The 27,386-nt window shown below is 36.0% G+C and overlaps 1 protein-coding gene across 1 annotated transcript in view; it reads left to right on the forward strand.

Annotated features, from left to right (window-relative positions):
- The first annotated feature begins 274 nt into the window (after positions 1-274).
- The window catches only part of METTL16 (methyltransferase 16, N6-methyladenosine), a 57,975-nt gene continuing 30,863 nt past the window's right edge, over positions 275-27,386 (forward strand). Inside the window, exons 1-7 of the mRNA XM_051992140.1 lie at positions 275-385; positions 5,471-5,674; positions 5,839-5,967; positions 21,857-22,056; positions 23,684-23,824; positions 24,348-24,463; positions 26,930-27,072. Of these exons, the coding sequence (XP_051848100.1) occupies positions 5,840-5,967; positions 21,857-22,056; positions 23,684-23,824; positions 24,348-24,463; positions 26,930-27,072 (728 nt within the window). The 5' untranslated portion in view covers positions 275-385; positions 5,471-5,674; position 5,839. The remainder of the gene's footprint in view (positions 386-5,470; positions 5,675-5,838; positions 5,968-21,856; positions 22,057-23,683; positions 23,825-24,347; positions 24,464-26,929; positions 27,073-27,386) is intronic.

The following is a 27,386-nucleotide window of genomic DNA, read 5'->3' on the forward strand; positions in this document are numbered from 1 at the left end:
TGAATTCCATTCCACACTCTTTCTTTACTCTCTAGGGCAGGAAAGCGCACTAATCCAAGGCTAGGTGTTAACCACACAATCACAGATGGCCGACCCGCCTAGGTTCCTCCGCCCGCCCGCCCGCCACGTGCTTCCCTTCCAGTGCCCCCTAGCGGGCCACTGCGGCCACCGCATTCTTCCCTCTCTTATTCACGGATTTCTGGACTCTCGCGAGAGTTGCCGCTCTGCCCTTCGGGTGGGGGCCGCTAAGCCTCGCGAGAGCGGCGTGGCCACTCAGACCGCGGTACAAGATGGCGGCGCGCTGGTCGCGTCGTGCTTGCGTTCGTTACTAGGGGTGTTGGGCTCTTGAAGCGGTGGCAGCGGCGGCGCTGAGCTTGTGGCCGGGGTAGGTTATAACTGGAGCTCGGGGGTGAGCGGGCCGGGCGCCAACGTCACCGAAGTGACCCCTTAGGGCCTACGGGGCTGAGGTCGGTCTGGCTGGGAGGGCAGACACCTGACTGGGGGTTGCGGGAGAGACCCCGAACTGAGGCGGCCAGACGAGTCCCGGAGCGGGGGGGGGGTGGGGAGGAGGGGCAGGGAGCCCTGGGGCGAGAGCCGAGGCCTAGAGTTGCCCTTGCAGATAGTGGGCGAGGGATGGGAGGAAGGAGAGGCTGAAGGTCGAGACCGAAGAGAGGTGGGCAGCCCGGCCCAGGACCTGATTCAAATTCTGCATTTTGCCCGGATTCCCCTTTCGACCCGAGCTCTCAGTTTCCCCACGTGTAGAACGAGCGAGGTGGACTGAGAGGCCTCACCTCGCTCCTTTGCCCCCAGAACTCGAGCTCCCACGTTTTATAAACGGTCACCCACTGCAGATGTCTTGGTTTGGCTGAACTGCTTTTTTCCTACTTTTTTATTTGGAATTTATCCCACGAGTTCAGAAGTGAGGTCGAAGCAAACAAAATATGTCGATTAAAATCTAAAACTACCCAGGCATGTTCACTTTAAACACTCCTTAAGTGTCGTATTGAGATAGCTTGCACAGGGGAAAGGCGTTTGACTAGAGAATCAGGGAATCGGCTTTCTCTTGCGCCGTCGATTCTTTGGGTTTTCCAGCCTCAGTTTCCTCCCCTGCAAAGGATTGAACCAGATGCTTATGAAGGTCTCGTCCAGTTCTTCCATGATTTTGAGATGTGCCCCGTCATGTTGTGTGCCCTCCTTTTCTCGTTATCCCTGTTTCCTGGAACTGTGTTGGGAGTCTGTGGGATCAGAATTTCTAGAATAATAAATGACTGGGGAAGAATCAGATTAAGCATCATAAGAAACCTATGAATGACTAATTTCCCCAAAGGTGAATCACTTTTTTGATCCGTGTTAGCTCTGTGGGTTGCTGTCAGAAAGCTTTTTGGAAGAGTCGAATTGACAAATTTATGCTTTGTAAGATGTCGCCATAAAGCCTTTGCTTTCAAGAAAATTATTAAATGAGTTTTTAATCTGATTTCAGAATTTACACGTAAGTGGAACGTACCTATAGAATTCGAAGACAATGTGTATACATGTAGAAGAAAATGTTTGCCATTGAATTATCCTAAAAATAAAATGTTCTCTTGGAGAGTTGGGGGGAAGGAGGGAGCAGGAATGAATAGTGAATTTTAAGGTATCTGGCATAGATAGCCCCTACTATATTGGATGTGGATTTTTTTTAAAAGCCATGATATGCTGAGTTTTTTTAATAGTTCAGCAAACATTGTTCAAGTGCTCACCACTCTTCTAGACACTGAGAAGTATGCATTTAGGACATGATCCCCATCTTTTTGAGTTTATATCCTAGTAGGGTTTATGTCATATAGAGAAATAATACACATAACAGGGAAGAGGGACTGGATCTGTGATTCATGGCAATACGAAACTTCTGAATGAGGAAACTTAGGTCAACATCATCTCTATGTTTGTTCCAGCAAATTTTCTGGAGCAACTGCCTTTATTAAAGTGTAGTCCAGGGACCTTTAGAGTTCCTGAAAGGTTTTCAGATGTTAAAGAAATGAGGTTAAAATAATTTTCACAATGATATTAAGGCATTTAAATTTTAATACTGCAAATAATAAATACCATTAGCTATAGCCCTGATAAACAAAAAGCTCTTTGGTGTCTTAAGTAATTAAAGAGTATAAAGGGGTCCTGAGACCAAAAATTGTGATTACCCTGTTAAAAAGCATTGCTAGGTTAAGAGACTCTCCTAGAGTCACCCAGATGGATCAGAGTCAGGTTCTGGACCTGAGGCTAACTTTATCCACTACATAGTTCCTCAATAGACAGTAATAAACTATAATATAAGGAGAAAAGAGCAATGCAAACATAATACTTGTGGGGTTTTTTGTTTTGTTTTGTTTTTGTTTTTTTGAGATGTGAGTTTGGAAAGGACATCACTGAATTGATGGGGTGGGGAAGATTTTATGAGGACCTCACATTTGGTCTGGGCTTAAAAAGATGGAATGGATGTCAGCAGGTAGAGTGGTGATGACTTTTCTCAGCTGAGAGAAATCAAAGTGAAGTGAAATGATCTTGATTTGAACCTTTTTAGGACATTTTTGTACCAGCTTCAGTCTGGAAAAGGGTATACTACAATTTACATTAGATGAATGAGAAAATAATTCTTTGGGATTGTCAGTTTTACTGATCTCTGATTGTTGTACACAGCCTTCCCTCTACTAAGTTCCTGTTCTGCTCCCTCATTGTAGATGGCTGTTACCCTGTGTTCTAGAAGGTTATGTTGATAGAGCCTAAACTTGGCAAGATGACTGGGAGATATATTCCTCCAGGGATTTGCCCTGCAGGGTGATGAACTTTTTTTCTTTGCCTGAAACCCCTCTGTTAGTTTAGAGTTATTTGAAGTATTAGAATATTAGCTTCAAAGCAAAAGGAACATCTTTTGTACTTTTAATAACTAGCCACTTATATTAATGACTTGATGACTATATCATGTTAAATTATTAACACAAAATGCCTTTTAAAGTCTACCTATATAACATTCCAAATCTGAGACCCCTGCCTCTCCAGAGTTTACAATTGTAATTTGCTTTGATAGTCAGTAGTGTTTCTATCTTCCCTTTAAAAAAAAAAAAATCCTTCCTTTTTTAGATTAATTTATTCAGTATTTCTTATGTACCTAATTGGATAGTCTACTTAGTAGCAGTCTTCCTGGCATTGGCATTATCTTGCAAACAGTCTCCATATTTAATGGGTTTGTACATCATCTCACACTTTTGTAGGTCCTATCCTCTTTCCTTTTTTCCCACCTTTTTCTTTGTCCCAGTTGCTCCTCTCCTCCCAATCCCCATGCAGACAAGCCAGATTAAAATATAATTGAGAAATATTTATAGATACTCCATTTAAAAACTGAGTCAGTATGTGGCCCTCAAGATATTTACTTACAGATGAGTGGTCCTCATTTCTCTTTGAGCTTGACACTCTTGCTTTTGGTGACCCTTTCCATCAGATGTTGGCAGTAAACCTAAAAGGGTTGGAATTAAGGAGAACAGTTTTTGGGCTAAGGGCCAGGAGATCTGTAGGTCCTTACTCTAGAGGGCTACAGAAAAGGAGAGAGGACCCTCCCACCCCCACCCCACAGGGAAGGACTGAGGTGAAATTACACAATGATCTGAGAAGGATTAAGTGTAAGTTCTGAGTGCTTTATCTGTCTCTGATTCATGGACTTCTATATAACTCTGTTGAGTTCTACCTGGTCAAGAACACTTTCAGTTTAAAAATGAAATAGTACATTTGCAAAAAATCATTTTAACTCTATATAAGGACTTGAACTATTACAGACAACTGAATGACTAAAGTGATATAGTGGGAGAAATTGTCTTTAAAAAGAATTCTCTTTTCAGTAGTTGATATCTGTAGCTAAATGTATTTGTCTTGTTATTGGTAATTGTCATTTAATTCTTTTTTTTCATTTTTTAAATTAAAGCTTTTTATTTTTCAAAATATATGCATGGATAATTTTTTGACATTAACCCTTGCAAAACCTTGTGTTCCAATTTTTTCCTCCCTTCTCCTAGATGGCAAGTGATCCAATATATGTTAAACGTGGTAGAAATATGTGTTAAATCCAATATATGCATACATATTTATACAATTATCTTGTCGCACAAGAAAAATCAAATTAAACTGGAAAAAAAAAGAAATAAATGCAAGCAAATAACAACAAAAAGAGTGGGAAAGTTTTTAATTTTTCCAAATACATACAAAGAAGTTTTCAACATTCATCTTTGCGAAACCTTGTGTTCTAGATTTTTCTCCCACTTTCCCCTTCTCCCCTAGACAGCAAGCAATCCAATGTAGGTTAAATATGTACAATTCTTCTAAATATATTTCCATATCCATCTTGCTACACAAGAAAAAATCAGATCAAAGAAAAAAAAAAGAACAAAAAAGATGAAAATGCTCTGCTTTGATCTACATTCGTTCTCCATAGTTCTCTCTCTGGATGCAGATGGTTCTTTCCTTCACAAGTCTGTTTGGAATTGAATCACTTATTGTTGAAAAGAGTCAGGTCCATCAGAGTTGATAACCACATGATCTTGTTTACTGTGTACAATATTCTCTTGGTTCTACTCACTTCACTTAGCTTCAATTCATATAAGTCTTTCCAGACTTTTCTGAAATCAGTCCACTAATCATTTCTTTTAGAACAATAATATTTTATTCCATTCGTATTTCATACCATACCATATTCAGCCATTCCTCAATTGAAGGGTATTCATTCAATTTCCAGTTCCTTGCTACTACAAAGAGGACCGCTACATGTACAAAAATGGGGGTCTTTTCCCTTTTTAATCTTTTTGGGATACAGACCTAGTAGAGACACTGCTGGATGCACAGTTTTATAGCCCTTTGGGCATAGTTTCAAATTGCTCTCCTCAGTGTGAGAATCAATTTACAACTCCACTAACAATGTATTCCGAGTCTTGGTTTTCCCACATTCCCTCCAATGTTTATCCTTATTTTTTCTTGTCATCTTAGTCAATCTGAGAGGTTTGAAGTGGTATCTCAGAGTTGTCTTCATTTGCCTTTCTCTAATCAATAGTGATTTAGAGCATTTTTTCATATGACTAGAAATTTTAACATTTACAAATTGGGTAATGGCTTCTTATAAATCTGAGTCAGTTTTCTATATATTTTAGAAATGAGGTCTTTATCAGAAACACTGGATGTAAAAAATTTCCCCCAGCTTTCTGTTTCCCTTATAGTTTTGGCTGCATTGGTTTTGTTTATACAAAACCTTTTAAATTTAATATAAACAAAATTATCTATTTTGTATTTCATAATGTTCTTTAGTCTTTCTTTGGTCATAAATTCCTTTCTTCTGCACAGATCTTAGAGACAGACTATTCCTTGAACAGAAACCTTTTTGGGATTTTGATTTAACTATGTTCGTGGTTTTATGACTTTATTCTGAGAATTATTTTTATTTTTTGTCTTGATGTAGATTTCCTCAATTACTTGGAAAAAGTGGAAACACTCAAGGATATAGTGAAACCAGAGTTGGGAATCAGTTTGCTTAGACAACAAACCACTGCTTCTCTGCCCTCATCAGTTGATTCCAGGAAGATGATCATCATCTTACTATAATAACTTAGGAAAGCACATGATACTGAATCTTATCACTTAAAGATAAGATACTCCAAAAAAGGTAGCTGTTCTTTTGTTTTTTTTTAAAAAGATGATGCACTTATATTTTAAATTTTAATTTTTAGCTTTTGATTTGATTGACAAAGATATAATAGAATTAAATATTGGGTATTGTGATAACTTGTTTTCTGTTTTGTACTAAATGTTACTATTTTATTCTTTTAGGATGGCTTTGAATAAATCAATGCATGCAAGGAACAGGTACAAGGATAAGCCTCCAGATTTTGCATATTTGGCATCCAAATATCCAGATTTTAAGCAGCATGTCCAGATAAATCTGACTGGAAGAGTAAGGTAGGTTAATAAGCCAAGGAATATTTGATTTATGTAGGATCTTGATGATATATAATTCAAATATGAGGTATATTATGAAGACAAGGAGACATTTTGGATATGTACCAAGACCATTATATGATTGGGGATATGTAGTAATTTGATGGTGGGGTGAGGGGCAAGGATTCAGGGGGAGAAGAGGTCACTTGAAGCTGAAGACATGTTTTAGAACATTCTATATAATGGTGGTAGACATTGTACAAGAAGATCTTATTCCTTTATATCTGTAAGCTAAATGGGAACATCAGGAACTGCTGCTTTTGTCCCTGGTAGCTGCATAGCGATTAGAAATTTGAAGTTTTCACATGTGGAATCATGGTAGTGCTTAGTAGTGGACTACTTCTGTGGTTGCTCCTGCTGCTAGAAGAAGGGTTTGGTATTGTTGTTTGGAGTGGGGTCTGGAGAGGTGGAGGAAGAAGGGAATAACATCTGTGGAAGATTCTGCTCCTTGGCCTTTCCTCATAGCAACAGTAGCTTTTTTTTCCTTTCCCTCCTTATTGTGGAATATCAAGGAATATGGATGCTGAATTGGCACTTTCCCAGGATGATGATCATTGTTCTTTTTCTCCAAGGGACTGGTAAGGGGAAAAGCGAAGCTGGAATTAGGATTTTCTAAAGTTTTCTTCAAGGTTGTGGAATTTAGGAATAGTGACAGGACATTGCCTTTTTTCCCCTTTCCATCTCGATTATCCATTCACATTTTGAAGGATTCTGTATATTCCAAAAACCCAACTGTATCAAATATCAGAGGTCTTTATAGAGAAGGGTAGGTGAGTCTCTAGATGAAGAGCATTAAGAACAAAGTTGTAAGTTTCCAGGCCTCCCTGAAAGATGGCACAGCTTGGTGAAAAGCTTGTTTACTTTGTGGTCAGATGAGAAGTGGGTCAAAATTCTGCCTTGCACATTATGGCAGGTCTCTTAATCCTCTAGGTTCTCAAGCTTCCCCACTGGTAAAAGTGGGGGACCTGTCTTTATTGTGAAAGAAAGCTAGACAGTAAATGGAAAATGTTTTGTACATCCTAAAGCATATTATAAAGACCACCATATTTTCCCCTTTGTTTTTTTTTTACTTTTTGCATGTTTTCTTGGTATTAGGAGAAGGAAAATGTTTCAAAATCTCATTTATATCCTAGCATTTTCTTTACCAATCTTTCAGGTGAATCTGGGCCCTTTGTTTTCCTTAAATTCACCTAGGTTCAAGGTTTACATCAAACCACATACCCACAGTTCTCAAGAGATTGTTTCATTTGCTTCAGTTCAGATATTTAAGTACTAGAATATATTATTATGTATGTATTGTTTCCTTTATTTCCTAGCACTTAGAAGTGTACATAGTAGGCACTTACTGATTGATTGCTTCTGGGCAATCAAGTCTTTAAAGTCCTATTCTGACTCCTGCTTTCATGCATTTAGACATTAATTTAAGATATTAACTTATTATTAAGGTAGATTAGTTAAGAAATTATCTTCATTTTCCAGATCAGGATTCTGAGGTTTTGAATATAAGAAAGGGGGAGGAGATGGTGGGGAAATGACTAAGGCATGAGAAGGAAGAGAATCTGGTGTATGTGGTATTGAGACATGACTGCCAACATGTCCACGGCAGGTGGACTAGTGATTGGTCAGGCCCAATGGCAGGTTAGGAATGCCAAAATCATTCTTTCTTAGCTGGAGAAGAATAGATGTGAAAAAGCAAGTTGGGGCACTGAGGTCTGGGATAGAGTTGAGCACATGTACTAGGTCACTGCCCTTAAAGGAAAGGTCCTTTAAGTCAACCCCCTTGCTTGTGCTGAAGATGCTATCACTAAAGTGATTGTGGCAGCTGTTGTTTGATGACAGAAAGATTCCTTAATATGTTTGTTGTTCTTTAGTATAAAGTTTGTTAATCATCAGCTACATCAGCTTTTTGTTCTTATTTTTTTCTTTTATATTTGTCCAGATTTTTACCTTCTACTATATAATTGATATGCTATTTTAAGGTTTTCAAAGTATTTTACCATCACCTCAGGAAGTTATAAGTGGAGTCTAGAGACTTGGTCATCTATCTAATTCGAGTGAAAGCTCCAGTTTGAACTTGGCACCAACACCTGCCCGTCCTAGCTCCAGAATGGCAATTAGCCCCCTTCTCTGAAGGTAGTGCTTGCCACCATTCACCCTTGGTAGAAAAGATAGCCCCCACCCCACTAATCCATATTCTTGCCTGGTTACTCTTGATACCTAAAGGTATCTATCTCTCGTATTCTATTGAATAGAAAGAAGGTGCCTAAGTAAACTTGCCAGTATTGAACTGGATCTGGTGCTTGGAATACAAAGAGGATGAACTCCTGACATCACTGAGCTTAATTAGCAGCATTGACACTACAAATAGTGCACACGTGCTTGTCTGTTCTTACAGTCTTCAGCAGAACATTCACCCTGAAGTCATCAGATGTTCCTGGCTAGCCCACAGAAGTGCTGACAGATAGCTAAGGGTCTTGTTTCTTTTCTCTGACTTGTTTTCCTCCCTCCTACATTTCCATTTGTGGTAGATACAGAGACCACATTCCACAGTTGAGTCCTTTGAATTTCAGTAACTCAAACTTTGTGGCTTCTATGAGATGAGAGATGGAGTCCATCAGCCATGCACAATCTTTGATCTGCTCTGTTCTCTGTTTCCCTGTGTCCTCAGGTTATTGTTGATAATAGTTTTCAGACTGGGGTGACTTCTATAGCATCTTGAGAAGTAACTTTATTTCTGTGGTAGCACAAGGATAACTGTCTGAGCTTTTCCTGTTTTGACAAAGGTCAGAAGGGTTAATGTGATGGTGAAATCTGGAGCAAAGTCATCACTGTTGGAATACATGGGTGGAACGTTAGGCAGAGGGAAAGGGACTGAGGATGGCTGGTGGTGGGGCTGGGAGAGGGGTGAGGCAGAATGCTCCTGGGAGCAATTGCTCATTTCTAATAGCCTCTGATCCTGCCTTGGTTCTTGGAAAAACTATTCCCAACTCAGTTTGGTTTCATTATTTGCAAAACTGTCACTGGTAACTTTTATTTTTATATCACCTTTGTTTCTAAATATATTCTTCACTTTTATTTGCCATTGAACAGTCCTTTGTAACAAGAAATAGAGGTAGGAAGGAAAAGGAAAAGAGTGCAGTTTTGTTTAAAAAAAAAAAAAAGTAATAACTTTCACTGAGTCTGATGATGTTCATGGTGGTTCATAAGCCCAGCAGTCCTCACCTGAGACAGGAGACTCATTTACTTAGTTGTCACAATTTGATTGTTTTCCTTGTTCTGCTTTTTTTCCCTGTATCAATTCATAAGACTTCCTGCGCTGCTTTGAATTTTGACTTAGATTCTTTTATATCCACTTGCTACTTTGTTTAACCATTTCACTTGGTACATCCCTACTTTGTGTTCAGTTTTTTGCTACCACAAAAAAATATTTTTCTATAAATATTTTGGTATTGGTGGAACTTTTTAAAAAAAAAACCTCCATGGAGAATGTATGTTTGCATGTGTTTGCATATACATACACACATATATATATATAACATATTCAAAGAGTATGAATATATTAGTCATTTCATGAGCATAATTCCAAATTGTTTTCTGGAATGATTGTACTAATTCTTAGTTCCATCAAAAGTATTTTAGTTTGCTTATCTTTCCCCAGTCCTTGCAACATTTATTTTCAACTTTTACTGTTTTTGACACTTTTCTGAGTGTGAAGTAAAACTTAAAAGTCATTTTATTTAGAATTCTTTTCTAAGTGATTTGGAGCAGACTTTCCTAGGGTTGTTAGTAGTTTTCAGTTTTTGAGAATTGTTTGTTTGCTTTAACCACTATTCATTGGGAAATAATTCTTGTTCCAATATATTTGTGTTAATTCCATATATCTTTAATATCAGGGCCTTATCTGAGATATTAAATGCAAAGAGTTATTTTTTCCTTAATCTTCAACTTTCCTTCTTATCCTAACTACATTGATTTTCTTCTTGCAAAAGCTTTGAAATTATTATATCTTCTGTAACTAAACATAGTATGAAAAATACCTGTTCTAGTTTTCTTCCAATTTTTCTTATGGGTGTAATAAATAATTTTAATCCCAATTCAATTCAAGTGCATGGGCATTTTTTTCTGACCATTTCTTTGACTTTTGTAAACTGCCTTTTACAAAGGCAAAATGATTTTTGAGACAGAGAGGGAGTGGTATCACAAATGTGCCTCTTAAATAGTGGACCTCTTGACTTGTGGTCATAAATAAACTTAGGAAAACTTGGATATGGTCCGAATTCTGTGATGGAGAAAGGACTGAGAGTTTGCAGTTGGCTTTCAATTCCTTCTTGTACCCCTGCTTTCATATTTGGAGAACTCATCTAATCCCAAGTTGATTAGTTTGTGTTTCTCTGGATCCTAGCTTTTCAAAGATGTTTTTCCTTTGACAGACTAATGCAGTTTGCTTCTGATTTAAAAAATTCTAATGTCAGTAGGATGGTAAGGAGTATTTTCACCTCACAGATTTCTTTTGATCAAAGCAATCAATGGTTATTCCAAAGCTGAAAGAAAAAAGTAAATTAACATTTAAAAGATTTTTCAGCTGCTTAATTTCAGATCAGAAAAAATGAGAGATTGTATATACTGGAGTAAACCATACAATTAAAAAGGATGTTTTTCTTTGAGTTGCAAGATAAATAATATATGAACATTTTTTTTTTACTCATTCATTTCTAGGTTTTGCCTTTTGAGAATTCTTTTAACAAAGCTTTCTGGGGATACAGAGACATCTGATATAAATCTTCAATTCTTTTTTTTTTTTTTTTTTTTTTTTTGTGGTATTCCCTATTTCTTTTCTTTCTTTCTTTTTTTTTTTTTTAATAACTTTTTATTGATAGAACGCATGCCAGGGTAATTTTTTATAGCATTATCCCTTGCATTCACTTCTGTTCCGTAAATCTTCGATTCTATAGGACGTTTTTATATTCTTTCTCTGACCTGCTTTGCTGACATAGCTGATCCCTTGATGGAGTGAGTTTTCAACTTTATCCATTCCCTTCAGCTTTAAAGGTAGATGGATTTTGATTAGTTCAGAGAAACAGAATTCATTCCTTCTTTCCTTGATGTAATCCTAGGGAAAAAAATAAATAAAGCAGCTTCAGCTACTTTGATCTCTGTTCATGGAATCATGAGGCTTTATTACTTAAGCCCAAGGCTCTAGAAACAATTTTGATTCCTTTTTCTTTTACCCTCCTCACTTAGTCAATAGTCAAATCTTTCAGATTCTCACTTTATACTCATGTTGTCTCTCCTGAGTTCAGGATTGAGGCCCTTTACGCTTAGGTTATTGGAATCATCTCCTAACTCATTAGATTCTCCTTTCATTTGTCCAATAAAGCAGGATTAATCTTCTTAAGGCTTAGTTTTCTTCCTATTACATCCCCCGCCCCCCCCCCAAAAAATTTTTTTTTAAATTGATTCCTGAATGCTTACTGAATGAAAATGTAGCCTGGCATTCAAGTCTTCCTTTTCTAGCCTTATCTCTCCTGATCTATGTCCCTCTCTTCTAAAATCATCTTATTAATTAATCATTCTTATTATTGTGTTCTCTGAACACACCCAGTGCTTTTCCACGTCTTACTTTTATTACCTTTAAACCCTTCCACCATCATCTCTGCCTTTTGAAAGCCTCCCTTTCCTAAAAGGCCTTTCTCAGCTGTTAATATTTTTGATGAAGCTTTCCCTGATTTGTCCTCTGCCCCTAAAATGAATGTGAGAGTTCCTTTCCATCATAGTGCTTTTTCTTTATACCTCTCTCATAGCACTTACATTCTGCTCAGTGTCATGTTTGTTTATGTACTTACCTGATTTTACTACTAGATCGTAAGCTTCTTGGGGAAAATACCTATTTCTTAGTCATTGTTAAAACCTTTGTAGTGCCCAGCACATAGTAGGTGTAAGAAATATTTCTTGAATCTCTTGAACATTTTTTTTTTAACTTTCATGTTATTTGTATGAATAGCCAACTGAAACACAAAAGCTTCATAGTATTGGAGTTTGAGAAGTTACTTGCTATGAAATTTTCTCCCTCTTTTTTTTTTATTTAAGATTTTGGTGTTTTGTTTCTCTAAAAAAAAGCTTCAAGCATTCCCTAACACTATGTACTAGGGTGTGAATCAGCTCAGATGACAGGCATAAATACAGGAGAGTTTAGAAAGGGATAAGAAGTTATGTAAGAAGAAGGGCAGAAATACTTGGAGCAGCGGGTGTTTTGTTGCTCATGGAACTGAAAGGCAAGTAAAAAATGGGAAGCCCTTCATCCTAGGTGGTGAAGGAGCTGAAGTGATTAATAACATCAGATCTGGGAGAGTCTTTATTAGGTAGGAAGACTGGGAATAATCGAAAAATATCTTTAGACTTTTTAGTTGCTGGAATTTTCCTCTTTAATTTTCTTTAACACATCTGGCAACTTTGGGGGCTAAACAGTCCTCAGCAATGTTTAATTCTTAGTCAAGTTAGCATCTGCTAATCCATGGGCCAAAATGGCATCTCCTGGCCCCAGCCATTCATTCCACAAATGTTGCCTGCAGCTGCTGTATAAATTCATGACTTTGGTTCCAAGAAAGAATAGGAGGATGGATTAGTGTTACCTAAACCCCATTGTGGGCTACAGGGAAAGGGCACAGAATTCAGGCAATACTTTGTTCATGGTGATTTTGTAGAAGTCTTGGTTTACATACACACGTACTCCTAAATTTTTTGTGTATATAATTGCATCCTGTGAATTGAATAGTGGAGAAGAGAATGTTAGCATGTTAAACATTAGAGACCATACACTGAAAATGACATTTCCTTGCATAAGAATGCTATAGTTGTAGGTGTTTAGCAACTCTTTTGTTAAAAAAGAGTTCAGTAATATGTTGAGTTAAACATAAACTGGGGCAAATAGAAGGATCCAAATTCAGTTACAAAATTGATACTAGGAATCCTCTCAAACTATAGGCTGTGTGAGATTGGCTCTTTCTGCTCTTTCACAAAGAATCTAATTGATTATACAAATGTTTATTAAGTGCTTATCAAGTGGATAATCGTGAGCTGAGTTCTGTGGAACTTGGACAGGCATATAAACTTATGGATGTGACTCCCCATTGGGTCTGTGGGAATCTCATTGCTACCCTGCCTTGAATCCTTCACAGGAGACTCCCCCAGGGCTTTGGAGGCCTTTCCCCAGATCTTTGACTGTTGACTGGTTTTTGGCTGAGTGCATCACTGAGCTTGTCTGGTCCAAGTTACCTGTCATGCCCTACATACTCCATTATCTCCCTTTCTTGGTGGATTTTTTCCTTGACACCATTTCTGAGTGCGCTCCATTTCAAGTAATTGGTCACAGCCCAATTAGCATTTTTAGCATATCTGGAAGTTTTTCTATCCCATTTAGGCTACCTTCAAGTTTAATTCTGGAGATTGTACCATCTCATTATTTGTTGCCTTGTAAGATCATTGAAGTATTTGTGCTAAAAAGCAGGATTTTGTGGTGAATAGCAGCTTCATTATAAGTGTTGAATGGTTTTCTTTTTTTTTTTTTTTTTAATATAATAATAGCTTTATATTTTTCCAAATGCATGCAGAGATAGTTTTCAATATTCACCTCTGCACCCTATGCTTCAAATTTCCCTTCTCTCCTCTTCCTCCCTAATTAAAGCACTAGTCCTTCAAGAGTCCAGAAGGGGCATTAGCTTCATTCTTTGGTGGCAAACATGGGGCAAAAGGAGCCTTTCTTTAGAAGGGTCTAAATGAAGCATATGCTGGCTGGGTTAGTAGAGACCTGAAAAGTTCTTGTTCTCTTTGGCTGTCTTGCTCCCAGAAGGATGGGGAATAGTTAGATGTTTGAGTCTGTGTGTTTGTTGACAGTAACTCAGGAAGGAATGGTGATGCATGGGGGGCATCCGCTGTCTACCCAGCCCCCTGCCAACTGTGGGAAAGCCAGGAGGATATTATTTTATTGATTTCTAGAAGCCTACTGACCTAGCCCCTGAAGTTTTTTCAAGTGCCTCCAAAAGTTCTTTGGTACAGTGTGACACATCATTTTTAGCTCTTTAGTGAATGCTGGGAGACAGGAAGGGATCTGAAAGAGGTACAAAGACTTTGGCTTGTGAATTGGGATACTGTTTCCACAGTATTCTAAGAATTGGATTTTCCTTGGATAATAGAAAGGCAAAGTTGCCCAGAGGCAACTCCTTACCGGTAATATTGTTTGTATTTACTAAAGCAAGTTCTTTAAAATTTTTAAATGAAATTTTTTGTTTTCATTTTACTTAAATTTCTCTGTTCCTCCCTTTCTTCCCAATCAAGCCACCCCTTATGACAAATAATATTTTTTAAAGGGGAAATAAAGGAAGACGCAAATTAGACCTGTGTATTTTTTAAAAATCTGAATATATGCAATATATCATACCTGTGTACTTCTTACCCTTGCAAAGGAGAGTGTATTTTCAGATTTCTACTTTAAAGTATGTATAAGTAAGTCCTTAGTAAATTATTATGTGACAAATCAGCAATAAGAGATTTTGTCTAATTTTAATTTCTTTGCCTCATGTAAATATGTGATCAAAAATGTTTTCAAACCAAAAGACTTACCATTATAATTACCAGGTTTGGTCCCAAAGAAAAGTTGAAAAACTACATTTTCATTGCAAAGGTAAGGGTGGAATGTTGTTAGACATGGTCCATAGGTTATTTGGTCTTGCTGAGTGAAGAAAGAGATGAACAAATTGTAATAAAAGGCTTTCATACAAAGAAAATGTAAGTCCTGTTTGTAATTGGGCTATTGGGGGGCTTCAGTTGATAAAAATAATCAGTATTCTACTAGTTCTGTGAAGTGTTTTTGTCCCACAGAAGAATTTTAAATATGACACTAGCATCTTCCTTTTCTTGAAAAGGGAAAATGATGCACATTTTGGAATTGAGGCCCAGATATTGGTGGTTGGTTTGTTTTTCTTCAGTCATTGGACTAACTTTGAGAAAGCCGACTGAGTGGTTATTGCCAGCCTCCTTATACTTTGTGGTATTTAGAGTGTTATTTCTTTGCTAATAAATAGTAAGCAATGTTGCCAAACAATCCAGGGTGAATGTATCTATGTAGGCTTTCCTGAATGGTAAGAATGATCTGTATAAAAACAGTGATTTGAAGTTGAAGAACTAGGGAAGTTTTAATCACATTGCTGTTAGACCCACGTGTCTCATGAAACAAGGTAATTAATGTTTAAATGTGCTACAGGGTTATCTTAGGTGATTGCTGTCACTCTTGGAAGAAGTACTGCCAAGCTTCATTCACTTCAACAGTATCCGGCTGGCTGCTGCTTGTTATAGGGGACCAGCTGATCCATATTGGCATTTTCTTTTTCTTTTTTTTTTTTTTTTTTTAATAGCTTTTTATTTACAAGTTATATGCATGGGTAATTTTACAGCATTGACAATTGCCAAATCTTTTGTTCCAAGTTTTCCCCTCCTTCCCTCCACCCCCTCTCCTAGATGGCAGGATGACCAGTAGATGTTAAATATATTAAAGTATAAATTAGATACACAAGTATACATGACCAAACCGTTATTTTGCTGTACAAAAGAATCAGAATCTGAAATATTGTACAATTAGCCTGTGAAGGAAATCCAAAATGCAGCCAGACAAAAATATAGGGATTGGGAATTCAATGTAATGGTTCTTAGTCATCTCCCAGAGTTCTTTTGCTGGGTGTAGCTGGTTCAGTTCATTACTGCTCCATTGGAACTGATTGGTTCATCTCATTGCTGAAGATGGCCAGGTCCATCAGAATTGATCATCATATAGTATTGTTGAAGTATACAATGATCTCCTGGCTCTGCTCATTTCACTCAGCATCAGTTTGTGTAAGTCTCTCTAGGCCTTTCTGAAATAATCCTGTTGGTTATTTCTTACCGAGCAATAATATTCCATAATGTTCATATACCACAATTTGTTCAGCCATTCTCCAATTGATGGGCATCTACTCAGTTTCCAGTTTCTGGCCACTACAAAGAGGGCTGCCACAAACATTCGTGCAAATACAGGTCCCTTTCCCTTCTTTATGATCTCTTTGGGATATAAGCCCACATACTGGCATTTTCAATCTGTTTTTTGGCATGGTCTGTTCTGATTTCTGTTCTTTCCAGATCCCTCCTTTTCAGAGTGCAATTATTCTTGAACTGTAAGGCTATCTGTCCTGAGCTTGACTAACAACAGACCTTTAGGTATCTGAATATAAAGAACTTTGAGGAGCAGGACTGCAGTAGATTAGAGTGATTTGGGGGGTGGGGGGGGTGGGGAGAGAAGGGAAGGGGGACGAGGACATCAGGTTACTGGCTTAAAAATTAAGTTTATTTTGTGTTGGTTTTTTTTCCCCGGGTACTTCATTAATTTAATCTTTCCTAGAAAATACATTTATAGGAAGACTTTACACTTTCAGGCATCATAGGTCACATTTAATCATTTGTGACCTTTGCGGAGTGACTCTTCTGGTGATAAAATGGTGGCTGAGTAAGGAAGAAGGCTGAATTCGTACTCATAGTTCATAGTCAGGACTATTGATCTTTAATTGAATGATTTAAAAAAGAAAGAAGAGGGTAATAATTTTTCTCTTTTTCTTATGTTGATGAGGAATTAAAAATCGGTCCAAAGAAACCTAATCTAATCAGGACTGATTTTTAGTGTGACCAAGGAAAGTCCATTTGATTTTTACCATGATAATTTATGAGAATCTGGGGAGTTGTGGATGGTCTTAGTTTAACAAAATGATCATTCTGTATTTTAGAAAATTATACTTTTCTTTACTTTGCTTTGTACATATTTTTACTTTGCTCTCTTGTAATATGACTAAGTAATCACTTGCTTGATTGAGTTGTATGGGTGTGAAATATAAAAAGGCTGAGATTTTTAAGTCTTTTTTTTCCTCTCTGATGTTAGTTGAGGAGCACCTGCTTTCACCAAGTTCATACTTATCCTTTTTCTTTTTGTCTTTCTTACAACTTGTTACAAAGCTTCAGTAGATGGGCAGAGATGGGCATTTAAAAAAAATGCATTATACTTCTTTTATTTAGACTTTTATATTCTGCCTCTGAAAAATATTGTTTATGTTCCACTTCAGAAATGTTAACTCTTGGTTAACTTTGAGATAGGCAGTTTTGTAATTCTTTGTATTTTTCCTTTGAAGGATCAGGTGTTAGGCCTTTTGTTCTATTTATGACCCATTAAAATGATATTTTTTTTGTGTAAGGTAAAAGATTTTTTGAAATTCTAAATCATACATCTTTAGTCCTTGAACAATAATTTACTTTTTATTTGGATTTTATTTTTATTTGCTTATTGTGGGAGTTAACACGGTAGAGTAAATAGATTGGGGTGCCACTGTGGACCAGATCAAAAATGTTTTCTTTTACTGTCTTTGCATGATGGTATATCTAGTGGATTGACCCTCTGGCCTTTCTTTCCATATATAAAACACATGCCCTTAAAACCCTTTGATCACAGAAAAAATATCATTGGCCCATCTTGTTTGGCTACTCAGCTGATGGTCTCTTTTTTCATTGAAAATTAACATATTTTTTGTAGATTTCATAACTTTTAATTTACCTTACTGTGGGATTTTTTTTTAACTCGGAAAGTTAAAGGCCTCTTGTTCTGTTTTAGATGTAAAATCCAGTTTAAGATGATTGTAATGTAAGTGAGTGATGTGGGAGCCCCAAAACTTTTTCTCTTCTATTCATGGCAAAATCATTGAATATCTGGGTCATCTGATTTCTTTTAGGAGAGTCAAGAGTCTTGGTTATACTTTTAAAGAGATTTGACCATATTTGACTGTGTTCTTTCCTGGGGGAAGATGGTGGCTTTAGTTTTCTTTTTCTTTTTTACTTTTTAATCTGCCCACAATATCATAAAAAGAAGACATAGATGAGATGCCTCCACAGAAAGATTTTCATGATTTTGGATAGTTTTATAAGTCTCATTGATCTGTTTGATTTTCTGCCTCTCCCCCTATTATGCCTCTAAATGTACTCCCTGAAATCTTATTTTCCATTTTTAAAAAAGTTTCATTGATGTGTTTTTCATCATAATTTCTCTCACTATTTCTCCCTTTTCCCTCAGATCCATCTTGTAAAATAAACATGTGAAACCCATGTGGATCTCTCATCTTATAAAGCAGTAGGATAGATGGGAAGCATTAAAGCAGTAGGATAGATGGGAAGCATCTCCTCGACTTTCTCTCTTTTGGACATTCTTGTTCTTTGTAATTTTGCAGCATTTGTTTTTTACTTTGTTATGGATTTTTAGATTTACATACAAGTCATCCTATTGTTTCATTTGTATTCTTGATTCTGCTTTCTTCCCTCCAATTGATTCATGTAGATTTGTGTGTTTCTCTATATTCATCATATTTGTTATTTCTTACATGGCAGTCATTTTCCTTCACATTCATGCACCACATTTTGTTTAGCTCATCTCTCATCAGTGGGCATCTGCTTCTTCCTCTTCCCCCCAATTATTTGCTGTCATTAAAAATGCTACTATAAATGTTTTAGTGTTTGTGAACAGTTCTTATTGATGAGTCTCCTTGGAGTATAAGTCTAATAAAGTACTGTGTGGGTCAAAGAGTTGGACATTTTTAGTCATTTTATTTACATAATTCTAAATGATTTTCCAAATTAGTTTTACTGATTGTCAGCTCCACCAATAATGTACTAATGACTGTTTTTTTCACAGCACTGAAAAGTGTTGACTTTTTTCATCTTTATCTGTTTGCAGAGTTCCAGAGGTCTGAAACCTCAGTATTATTTTGATATGCTTTTTTCTTGATATTAATGATTTGAAGCATTCTTTCATATGCTTGGAAAGAGTTTGCAATTCGTTTGAGAACTGTTTCTTCACAGCATTTGACTACTTGTCTATTGGTACCTCTAGTATCTTAACTGTAACTACTTTCTTCAATAATTGTGACTATTATGAATTTCCTCAATCATTCCTTAGAAATGAAGCAAGACTTTTTTGGCCTTTTTGGGCCTGGTAGCTATTTATGTACTATCTTTCAAAACTTCCCATTATCACTTTTATACTACTCACCCTCCCTTCTTCCCCTCATTGTTTGTTTCAAAAACTAGCACTCTAGATAATACCATTTTCTTTAGTGCGTCATAAGGAGATTCAGAATTTATTTTCATGATATTTAAGTATCATACAAATTCATAGTCTTGTTCACTGCTTTCACTTTTCAAACATATTAACATAACTGTTATTCAAGATACTTTTAAAATTCCTATTGCAAGGAGAGTGGACGCTGAGAGATACAAATGTCTGGTTTGCCATTGTTTCTGGAGCTTACCAGAGGTTAAGATGCTGATACAGTATTACATAATTAGTATATTAGGTCTAAAAGTGTTCTGTAGTGAGTTATATTCAGCTTTGGGGGATACAGTTGAGGGAAAGCTTAATAAAGGAAGTCCAGTTTGTGTTGGGCTTTAAAGGCAGGGGGAAACATTTTATGTGTATGCATAAGTAAGACAGCAGGTAGGAGAGAATTGGACTTGGGAGAAATCATGATTAAATTTTAATATGTAAAGCTATTTATTTTAACTGACATTTTTAATTCAGCACACATCTTTTTAAAGACTGAAGTGGTTACAAAAAGAGAAATAAATAGGCCCTACCTTTAAGGAACTTATATTCCCTTTTTCTGTACAATTTTGTTTTTAAAAAAACATCTTTAACTCATAACATTTTAGTTTATTGCCACTTATGACCAGCTGTTGTTTAGTCCCACTCTATGTGGGACAAAAGTTGATGGGATTTTCTTGATAAATATCCTGTGGTGGTTTGTCATTCCCTTCTCCATTGTTCCCCCATATAACAGATGAAGAATCTGAGGCAAATGAAGGATAAATGACTTGCCCAGAATCACATAGCTAGTAAGTATGTGAGGCTGGATTTGAGCTCAGAACTTCCTGATTCCAAGCCCTATGTTCTATCCATTGTATCATCTAGCTCCTTTTTTTTTTTCCATAATAGGGTTGCTTTTTTTTTTTTTTTTTAAGATGTCATTAGGAGAATATAATAGGGCATTAATGAAATGATCATTGAATCTTGTATTACTATTGTTTGCCATTTTTTGTTTTATTTTCTACCTGTTTATTTTTCTTTTTTTAGTAGCATTTTTTTTCCAGATACATGTAAAGATAATTTTAGCATTCATTTTCCTAAATTTTTTCTTCTTCCCTACCTTAACTTCTTTCCTGTTCTCAAGATAGTAGCAAGCAATCTGACATATGTTATACATGTACAGTCCTTTTCAACATATACCTGTTCGATTTCTGGGTCACTGTTCTCATTTTTTCTATATTCACAAGTTTACAAAATTGATATACCTGTTTAAATGCATATGAAGCTGTTGTTATGAAACTGAAGGATTCTAAAATATTAGAAGAACTTTAATGATCTAGTTTACAATCCTAATTTTGATCAGGAAGAAACCAAGTTTTCAATAAATCAAGGCACTTGCTTAAGATAAAGATTATGTGATTAATAGAAACTAGATGGTGCAATGAATTAAACTCTGGGCCTGGGATCAGAAAAACTGGAGTTCAAATATGGTTTCAGATGTTTCTTTCTTCGCTGTGTGAACTTGAGCAAGTCACTTTAATCTTTGTCTCAATATTCTCATCTGTAAAGTGGGGTTAATAGTACCTATTTAGCAGGGTTGTTGTGAGGATCAAAATATTTGTAAAAATGCTTAGCATAGTTCATGGCACATAATAAAAGCTCTTTTCAAATCCCTTTCTCCTTCCCTTTTTTCCTTTCTTTTCTCCCTCCCTTCCTCCTTGGGATTATAGTTTAGATCCTCTGACTCCAGACTAAAATCTCATGGGTAGGTGCTTGAAGGGGGAGGGAAGAGCCTGTACTTATGGCTGAGAGTCTCCATGTCCCTCTAGAGTTGTCTAAACATTTTGGGGCTAAGGCAGTGATGCCTGTGGGTTTGAATAGTGGGGCCCAGACACCTCTGTGCCTGAGTGTTCAACTTTTTTTTGCCAGAATTCTTCTTGGAAAACAGCTTCAAAATCTCTTTTTGCTTTGTTGATAACTTTGGGGAAAATTGGAATGAGGCATAAAAAGTCAAGCATAAATATATATAGATATATTTTTTTACTTTCCCCCACAATTTCTGATTTATAAAAAGTTCACAAATCACTTAATGCATTAAATTCTCTTTTATACTTTAATATTTTCTCTGTATTGTACTTTGTAAAGATTTTGACAGGTAATATGATAAGTCCTGCTATTTATTAGAGAGACAACTATTCGTCCTTTTAAAAAAAAAATTAGACTTGCCACCTTTTTTGTATTTTAAAATATTTTTATTTAAAAAGTTATTCAGCATGATGCTATAATTTTTTAAAAGGGAAGATTACAAAATGTAAGGAAAGACTCTCTAAAATCTTAGTAATAACTCAAATTTATATACTTTTTTAAGTTAGCAAAATACTTTCCAACTGTGTGAGTTAAGTAATGCAAATATAATTCTTTACACTTTATAGTTTAGGAAATTGAGACTTATAGAGGTTAAATCACAAGTATATCACATGTAGCTTTCAATGTAAACTAATGCCAGCTGGATAAAGTTCAAGACACTGCTGTATAGACAATGTAGAAGGAAAAAATTCTTGCGAATATCATTTTGAGGGAGCAGCAGTTTTGTGATTCAGGATGCTCTGATGAAAATAGACGTCGTCACAGATAATTCCAAGGGCTCTGATGGGGAGTAATGTCAGTGATGAACTTGAGTGACTTTCATTTCTCTACATTTCTTCTTCCCAGTCTTAACTTCAAAGACCCTGAAGCTGTCCGAGCTTTGACTTGCACTCTCTTAAAGGAGGACTTTGGACTTTCCATTGACATCCCACTGGAAAGGCTCATTCCTACAGTTCCACTTCGACTCAACTACATCCACTGGGTAGAAGATCTGATTGGCCCTTGGGACCCAGCCAGGAGTGCTCTCCGCCGGGGGATTGACATTGGTATCTGTTCTTTTTGTTTCTTGCTTGGAGATTTCACATAATGTTTCTTTATTTGCTTCTCTAGTGAGTGTTAAAGAAATTGACCTCTGAGATCTCTCTTCTGTTGGTGACACTTGTGCTTTTCTTGCCATTGACTTCCCTTGGGCAGCCACAGGGGATTCTAGAACAAAAAAGCTTGAAAATGAAGATGAGAAACTTGATTGTTTTTCAGCGTTTTTCATTTTCCTTATTGATTTGAATATTTATTGTCTCTTGCTTGTTCTTGGGATTGGGATTCACTGAGGGAAATCCAATTGGAATTTTAGCTTGATGTGCTAATTTACTAAAATATTGCCTGGGCTTGTAAAGTGCCCTTTTAGGACTTTTTGGATGATCATTTGTATAGAATGATTAAAGTAGAACTGGTGGAATTACAGTACATAAAATGAGCTTTGCTTAATTGTTTTATGAGCATTTTATAAGCATTTACATTTCAGAAGACCTCCAGAGTAGTTTTAGGAAGAAGTAGTAGAGGGAGATAGAAATAGGGTAAAATATATTGTCCATTTGTCATCTCTAGCCCATTCCATTAATTTACCTTTTTCTCCTTTAATTTGTCCTAGTTCTTTATAAGAAAGCTTGATTTCAAATTTAGAATTATTAGAAATTAGTCTTTAAAAGGCAAATGGTTTTTATCTTGTTAACTTTGAAATAAGGTTATATTAAACCTTTTTGTATTTACTGTTGCAGAAACTCCTGTATTTGGCTTTTTAATAGATAGGAGATGTTACTAAAAAAAAATTGTATACTTAAGGATATTTTTGTAATTTTTTCTTTAATCTTTAGGGTTTATTTCCTTTTTGGGAACTAAAGTACAAAGAAGTCCTTATAAAAATCTTTATTGCTGTTTTGGAGGAATTGGAATTAGTAACTGCTGGTTATCTAGATATTTGATACATTTGGCCTAGATTGATTTTTAGAATCAAAAATCTTATCTTTTCCAATTTTAAGTGATTTTAGATCATTTAGCTACTAGACAAGTTCTCTTTTATTTTTATAGAGAATTTAGTTTCCTTCAAGCATCAATTAACCATACTGGGGAATAGTCCTTTTTCCATTTCACAAAAGAATATATATAACTTGGAAGATACTTGATTTTATTTGGGGAGTGAAATTTATGTGCATCTGGTTGTGGTATTTGACCACTGCGGTATTTTAACAAATGCTATATCATTGATTTCCTTTATAGAAACAAGGTAATAATGTGTGAAAGTATATAACCCTTGTGTAAATCAGCTTAATCTTTTTGAGTTTTGAACTTTTTTAGTCTGCCATCAGATTATTTATGGAATGTCTATTACATACCCTGAACTAAGAGAGATTTACAAATTAGAATACTGGACTGTAGCCATCTGAATATGGATACAGTTTTGTTAAAGGAACAAAATTAACATCCACAGACAACTAAAAAATAATATGGAGCATATTTTATTAAGTGTTGACTTGTATACATGCTTTAGAAGTTCAGAGAAGGAAATTGCTGTTTTCTCCAATGATTTTGTGTGTGTGTGTGTGTGTGTGTGTGTGTTTGTGTGTTGTATGTATATGTATGTATGGGTGCATGTGTGTTGAATTTTTATTTTTATAGGTACAGGAGCATCATGCATCTATCCTTTACTTGGAGCAACTCTCAATGGCTGGTATTTCCTTGCAACAGAAGTGGATGATATGTGCTTTAATTATGCTAAGAAAAATGTGGAACAGAATAGTTTATCTGAGCTCATAAAAGGTATTCTCCACAGAAAAAATATCCTTTAAAAAAAAAATCATTTAGTGTACCTTCTGTATACCTTTTACTTTTGTTCAAAGATTGATGGAAATATTTGGGTTTTATCAAGCTGCAGGCTTAAATGGCTTTTATTCCTAGATTGTAGCCACCCTCTTCTTTTGTTTCCTCCAGAGGGCTATGGGATGTGTGAAGAAGCTTCACCTAGCCCAAGTCCTGTGGCTCTTTGAACCAGCCCTCTTTTTGAGCTTCAGTGACCACAGAGTGCATGGACCTGTGCTAGATTGAAGCATAATTCCCTAGAGATGACTGAGGTGTTTTTTTCCTCTTCTGCCTGCTATATGTGTTAAAGGCTGTTAATATTCTTTTCCTTTTGTTCCAGGGACCTAAAGTCTCTTTTGTATAAACTGAGGGTACTTTTTTGGTAGTTTTAAACATATGATTATCGGAGACATTAAGCATGTTAATGAATCAATAGTGAGTTAATTGTTGCTCCATATTTTAAACATCCTGCTTTTTCTGCCAGTGGTTAAAGTACCACAGAAGACACTCCTAATGGATGCTCTTAAAGAGGAATCTGAGATCATTTATGATTTTTGCATGTGCAACCCTCCCTTTTTTGCCAACCAGTTGGAAGCCAAGGTAGAGTATCTCCTGCTCTAGAGAAACTGAATATTTGTTTGGATTTGCCATATTTGACCGGGTGGGTTAGTGTTGAAGAATAGTGTTTGCCAAGGAAGAGAATATTTCAGGTCTGGATTGTACAATTGTACATTGTACAATATAACGTTTTCCCAAGGTTAATTGATGGGTAGACTAAATTGCTCTGCATGCTATTAGACTACTGGAAATAGACTCCGGAGAAGTTGGGTGTTGGGTTGGGGGGAGGGGCCCTAGAGTTTCTCTGGGTTTGAGATTTTTTCCTAGTCTTCTTATTATAGAGCTGAAAAAGTATCATAGAAAGACTTTTAATTACGGCCTCAAACAGCTCAAATATTTCTACTTATTGAGTGAGAATGCAGAAGTAGAGGTTAACTCATTAATTATGCACTAGCAGAGAAGCAGCTCCTCTCACCATCACCTGTTGGGTCTATCTCTTTTGAGGATATTTTTCATTTGATCTTTTTTTACTCCTCTAAAGCAATTTTTCAAGAAAATCAGCTTTGAAGGATGTGCAGTAAGAAGCAATACCAAAAAAACAAAAACAAACTCCACCCCAATACAGTAAAGCTCCTTTAATTCAGTTGCCTATCAGATTCTTCTATATAAATACAATGAGATATTTGTAAAGTGCTTTGCATAGTGCCTGATACATAGTAGGTACTATTTAAATGTTGGCTGTTGTTATTCTGAAGTAGTAAATCTGATAGAGAAACAGAAGGTGAAGCTGTTCCTTAAATTATTTGAGCGCAAATTTTACCTTAAATGGATAAGTTAGAAACAAATAATATTGCACTTGCAAATCATTCTTATCAATTAACCTGTTGGGACTTGTTAGGCAGTATCATCATGATTTGTTGTATAGACTTAAAAAAGAAAAAGTGGATTTTTAAAAAAATTTGCTTTTCAGATCAGCTTACCATACATAGTTGGTCTGAAATATTGAGGTTTTTTTTTTTTTTTTAAAATAAAAATCCAAATGAAATGGTTATTTTCAAAATAATTCAATGAAAAGTTTTTTGAAATAGTTGATATTTAGCCCTTTTAAAGTATACATTTTACCAAAAATTGATTTAATCATGCCTTATCTAGAACAAAATGATTCGTCTTTTTAGGAAATTATGTTGAGGACAGTGTTACTAAGCATTAAAGTATAATGTGATATTTTCTTGATATATCAATTGTGAATCCACTGAAAGCTGTTAGGACTGAGTTAGTAGCAAATTGTAGATTAATAGATTGTACCCATCACAACTCTTGTTCTTAAATAAATCCTTGTTGAATTAATTGATCATTGCTAGGTTCATTAAGTTTTTATGATACAATCAAAAGGTATGGTTTGCTCAGTGGTGTGACTTTATTTACTTTGTTCCCTAAGTTAATGTCTAATAAGGAAATAAGTAAAGAAATAATTAAGTAAAGTTAAATGATCTGGGTTAAAAATAGAGGAGTTAACTCAGATGCATTTAACTTATTGCCTTATCTTTGTATCCTTATAGCCCTGCCACAGGGCCTTGAACAAAGTAAGTGCTCAATAAAATATTTATTAAATGGATGAATGAATGAATTAGAAGGTTATTAACCATTTTATTGGCTTGATATATATCTATTTATGCATGTGTGTCTATGTGCGCACAGACTTTTTTTCAGACCTTTATTCCATCTGTGTGGGGACCTCCTTTTATTAATGCAGATGGACAAGTAATTTGCGGTTATTACAGAGAGTGTACTGAGAAGTTAAAGTGGCCTACCAGCAGTTATGCAGCTGATGTGTGCCAGAATCAGAGCCTGAATCCAGAGCTTTCTGATGGCTAGGCAGCCCTTTAATTTCCCTAAAACATACTGCTTCTTCATATAAATATTTTCAAATTCATCATTTTATTGCTTTGCCATGCTTCCTCCCACCAACATGTTTATTTAAAAAAAAAAAATCAGGAACTTAAAGCCACAGAACCTGAATTTTTAAAAGAAGGCTCTATCACATAATACCTGTGTAACTGTGTACAAACCATTTCTTCTCTTGTTTTTTACAAATGGTTTCTCTCTCTCTCTAAAGTGAGGGGTTGGTGTAAATGAGAACTTCTTAAACTTTTTCTTCTTAAGATCCTTTTTCAGTAGAAAAATTTTTACCTGACCCTGTATATAGGTATATAAAGCATGTGTACAAATTAAATATTTACTGATAATCATATATTTACTGATAATCATAATTTTATAACTCCCATATTCAGTCACATGACCCCATGTCAGATCATAACTCATAGTTTAAGAAGTTTTGACCTAGATGACCTTAAGGGTTCTTTATAGCTTTGAGTTTATGTTGAAAGAGGTGAATAAGTTTAGTGTTTGATTTTAGAAAGCTTGCTATTGGAGGGAAGCTTTGGAGCAATAACATATACAAGTACCTAGTTTAGGAATCTGAAAAAAAAATTTTTTTTTTCTCTTTAGGGAGTAAACTCTAGAAATTCTCGTAGGCCTCCTCCAAGTTCTGTAAATACTGGGGGTATCACAGAAATCATGGCAGAAGGAGGTGAATTAGAGTTTGTCAAAAGAATTATTCATGACAGTTTGCAGCTGAAGAAAAGACTGAGGTAAGTGGATGAGGGGACCAGAACCAGTTTCCTTTTCTTTCTTTCTCTCCCATAGTAGACTAAAAATTAACAAATTAAAAAAAAAAAATAAGAATGTTTGATAACTCCTGTTCCTGGGGAGATGTCTACCTTTAGCTCCTGATCCTATACATCCCGGGTGGGGGGTGGAGGAGGGGTGGATGCCCCACAATCATGCTGCTGACACCAACCCTGCACTGTGATGGAGCCAAACTGATTAAAATATGGCTTTTGATTAGTAAACAGATGGGCTCATCTCTTCCCCATTAGCCAAAATAGATTTGTTGCCCAGTCCT

Source organism: Antechinus flavipes, chromosome 4, assembly GCF_016432865.1.
Source record: "Antechinus flavipes isolate AdamAnt ecotype Samford, QLD, Australia chromosome 4, AdamAnt_v2, whole genome shotgun sequence".
NCBI lineage: Eukaryota > Metazoa > Chordata > Mammalia > Dasyuromorphia > Dasyuridae > Antechinus > Antechinus flavipes.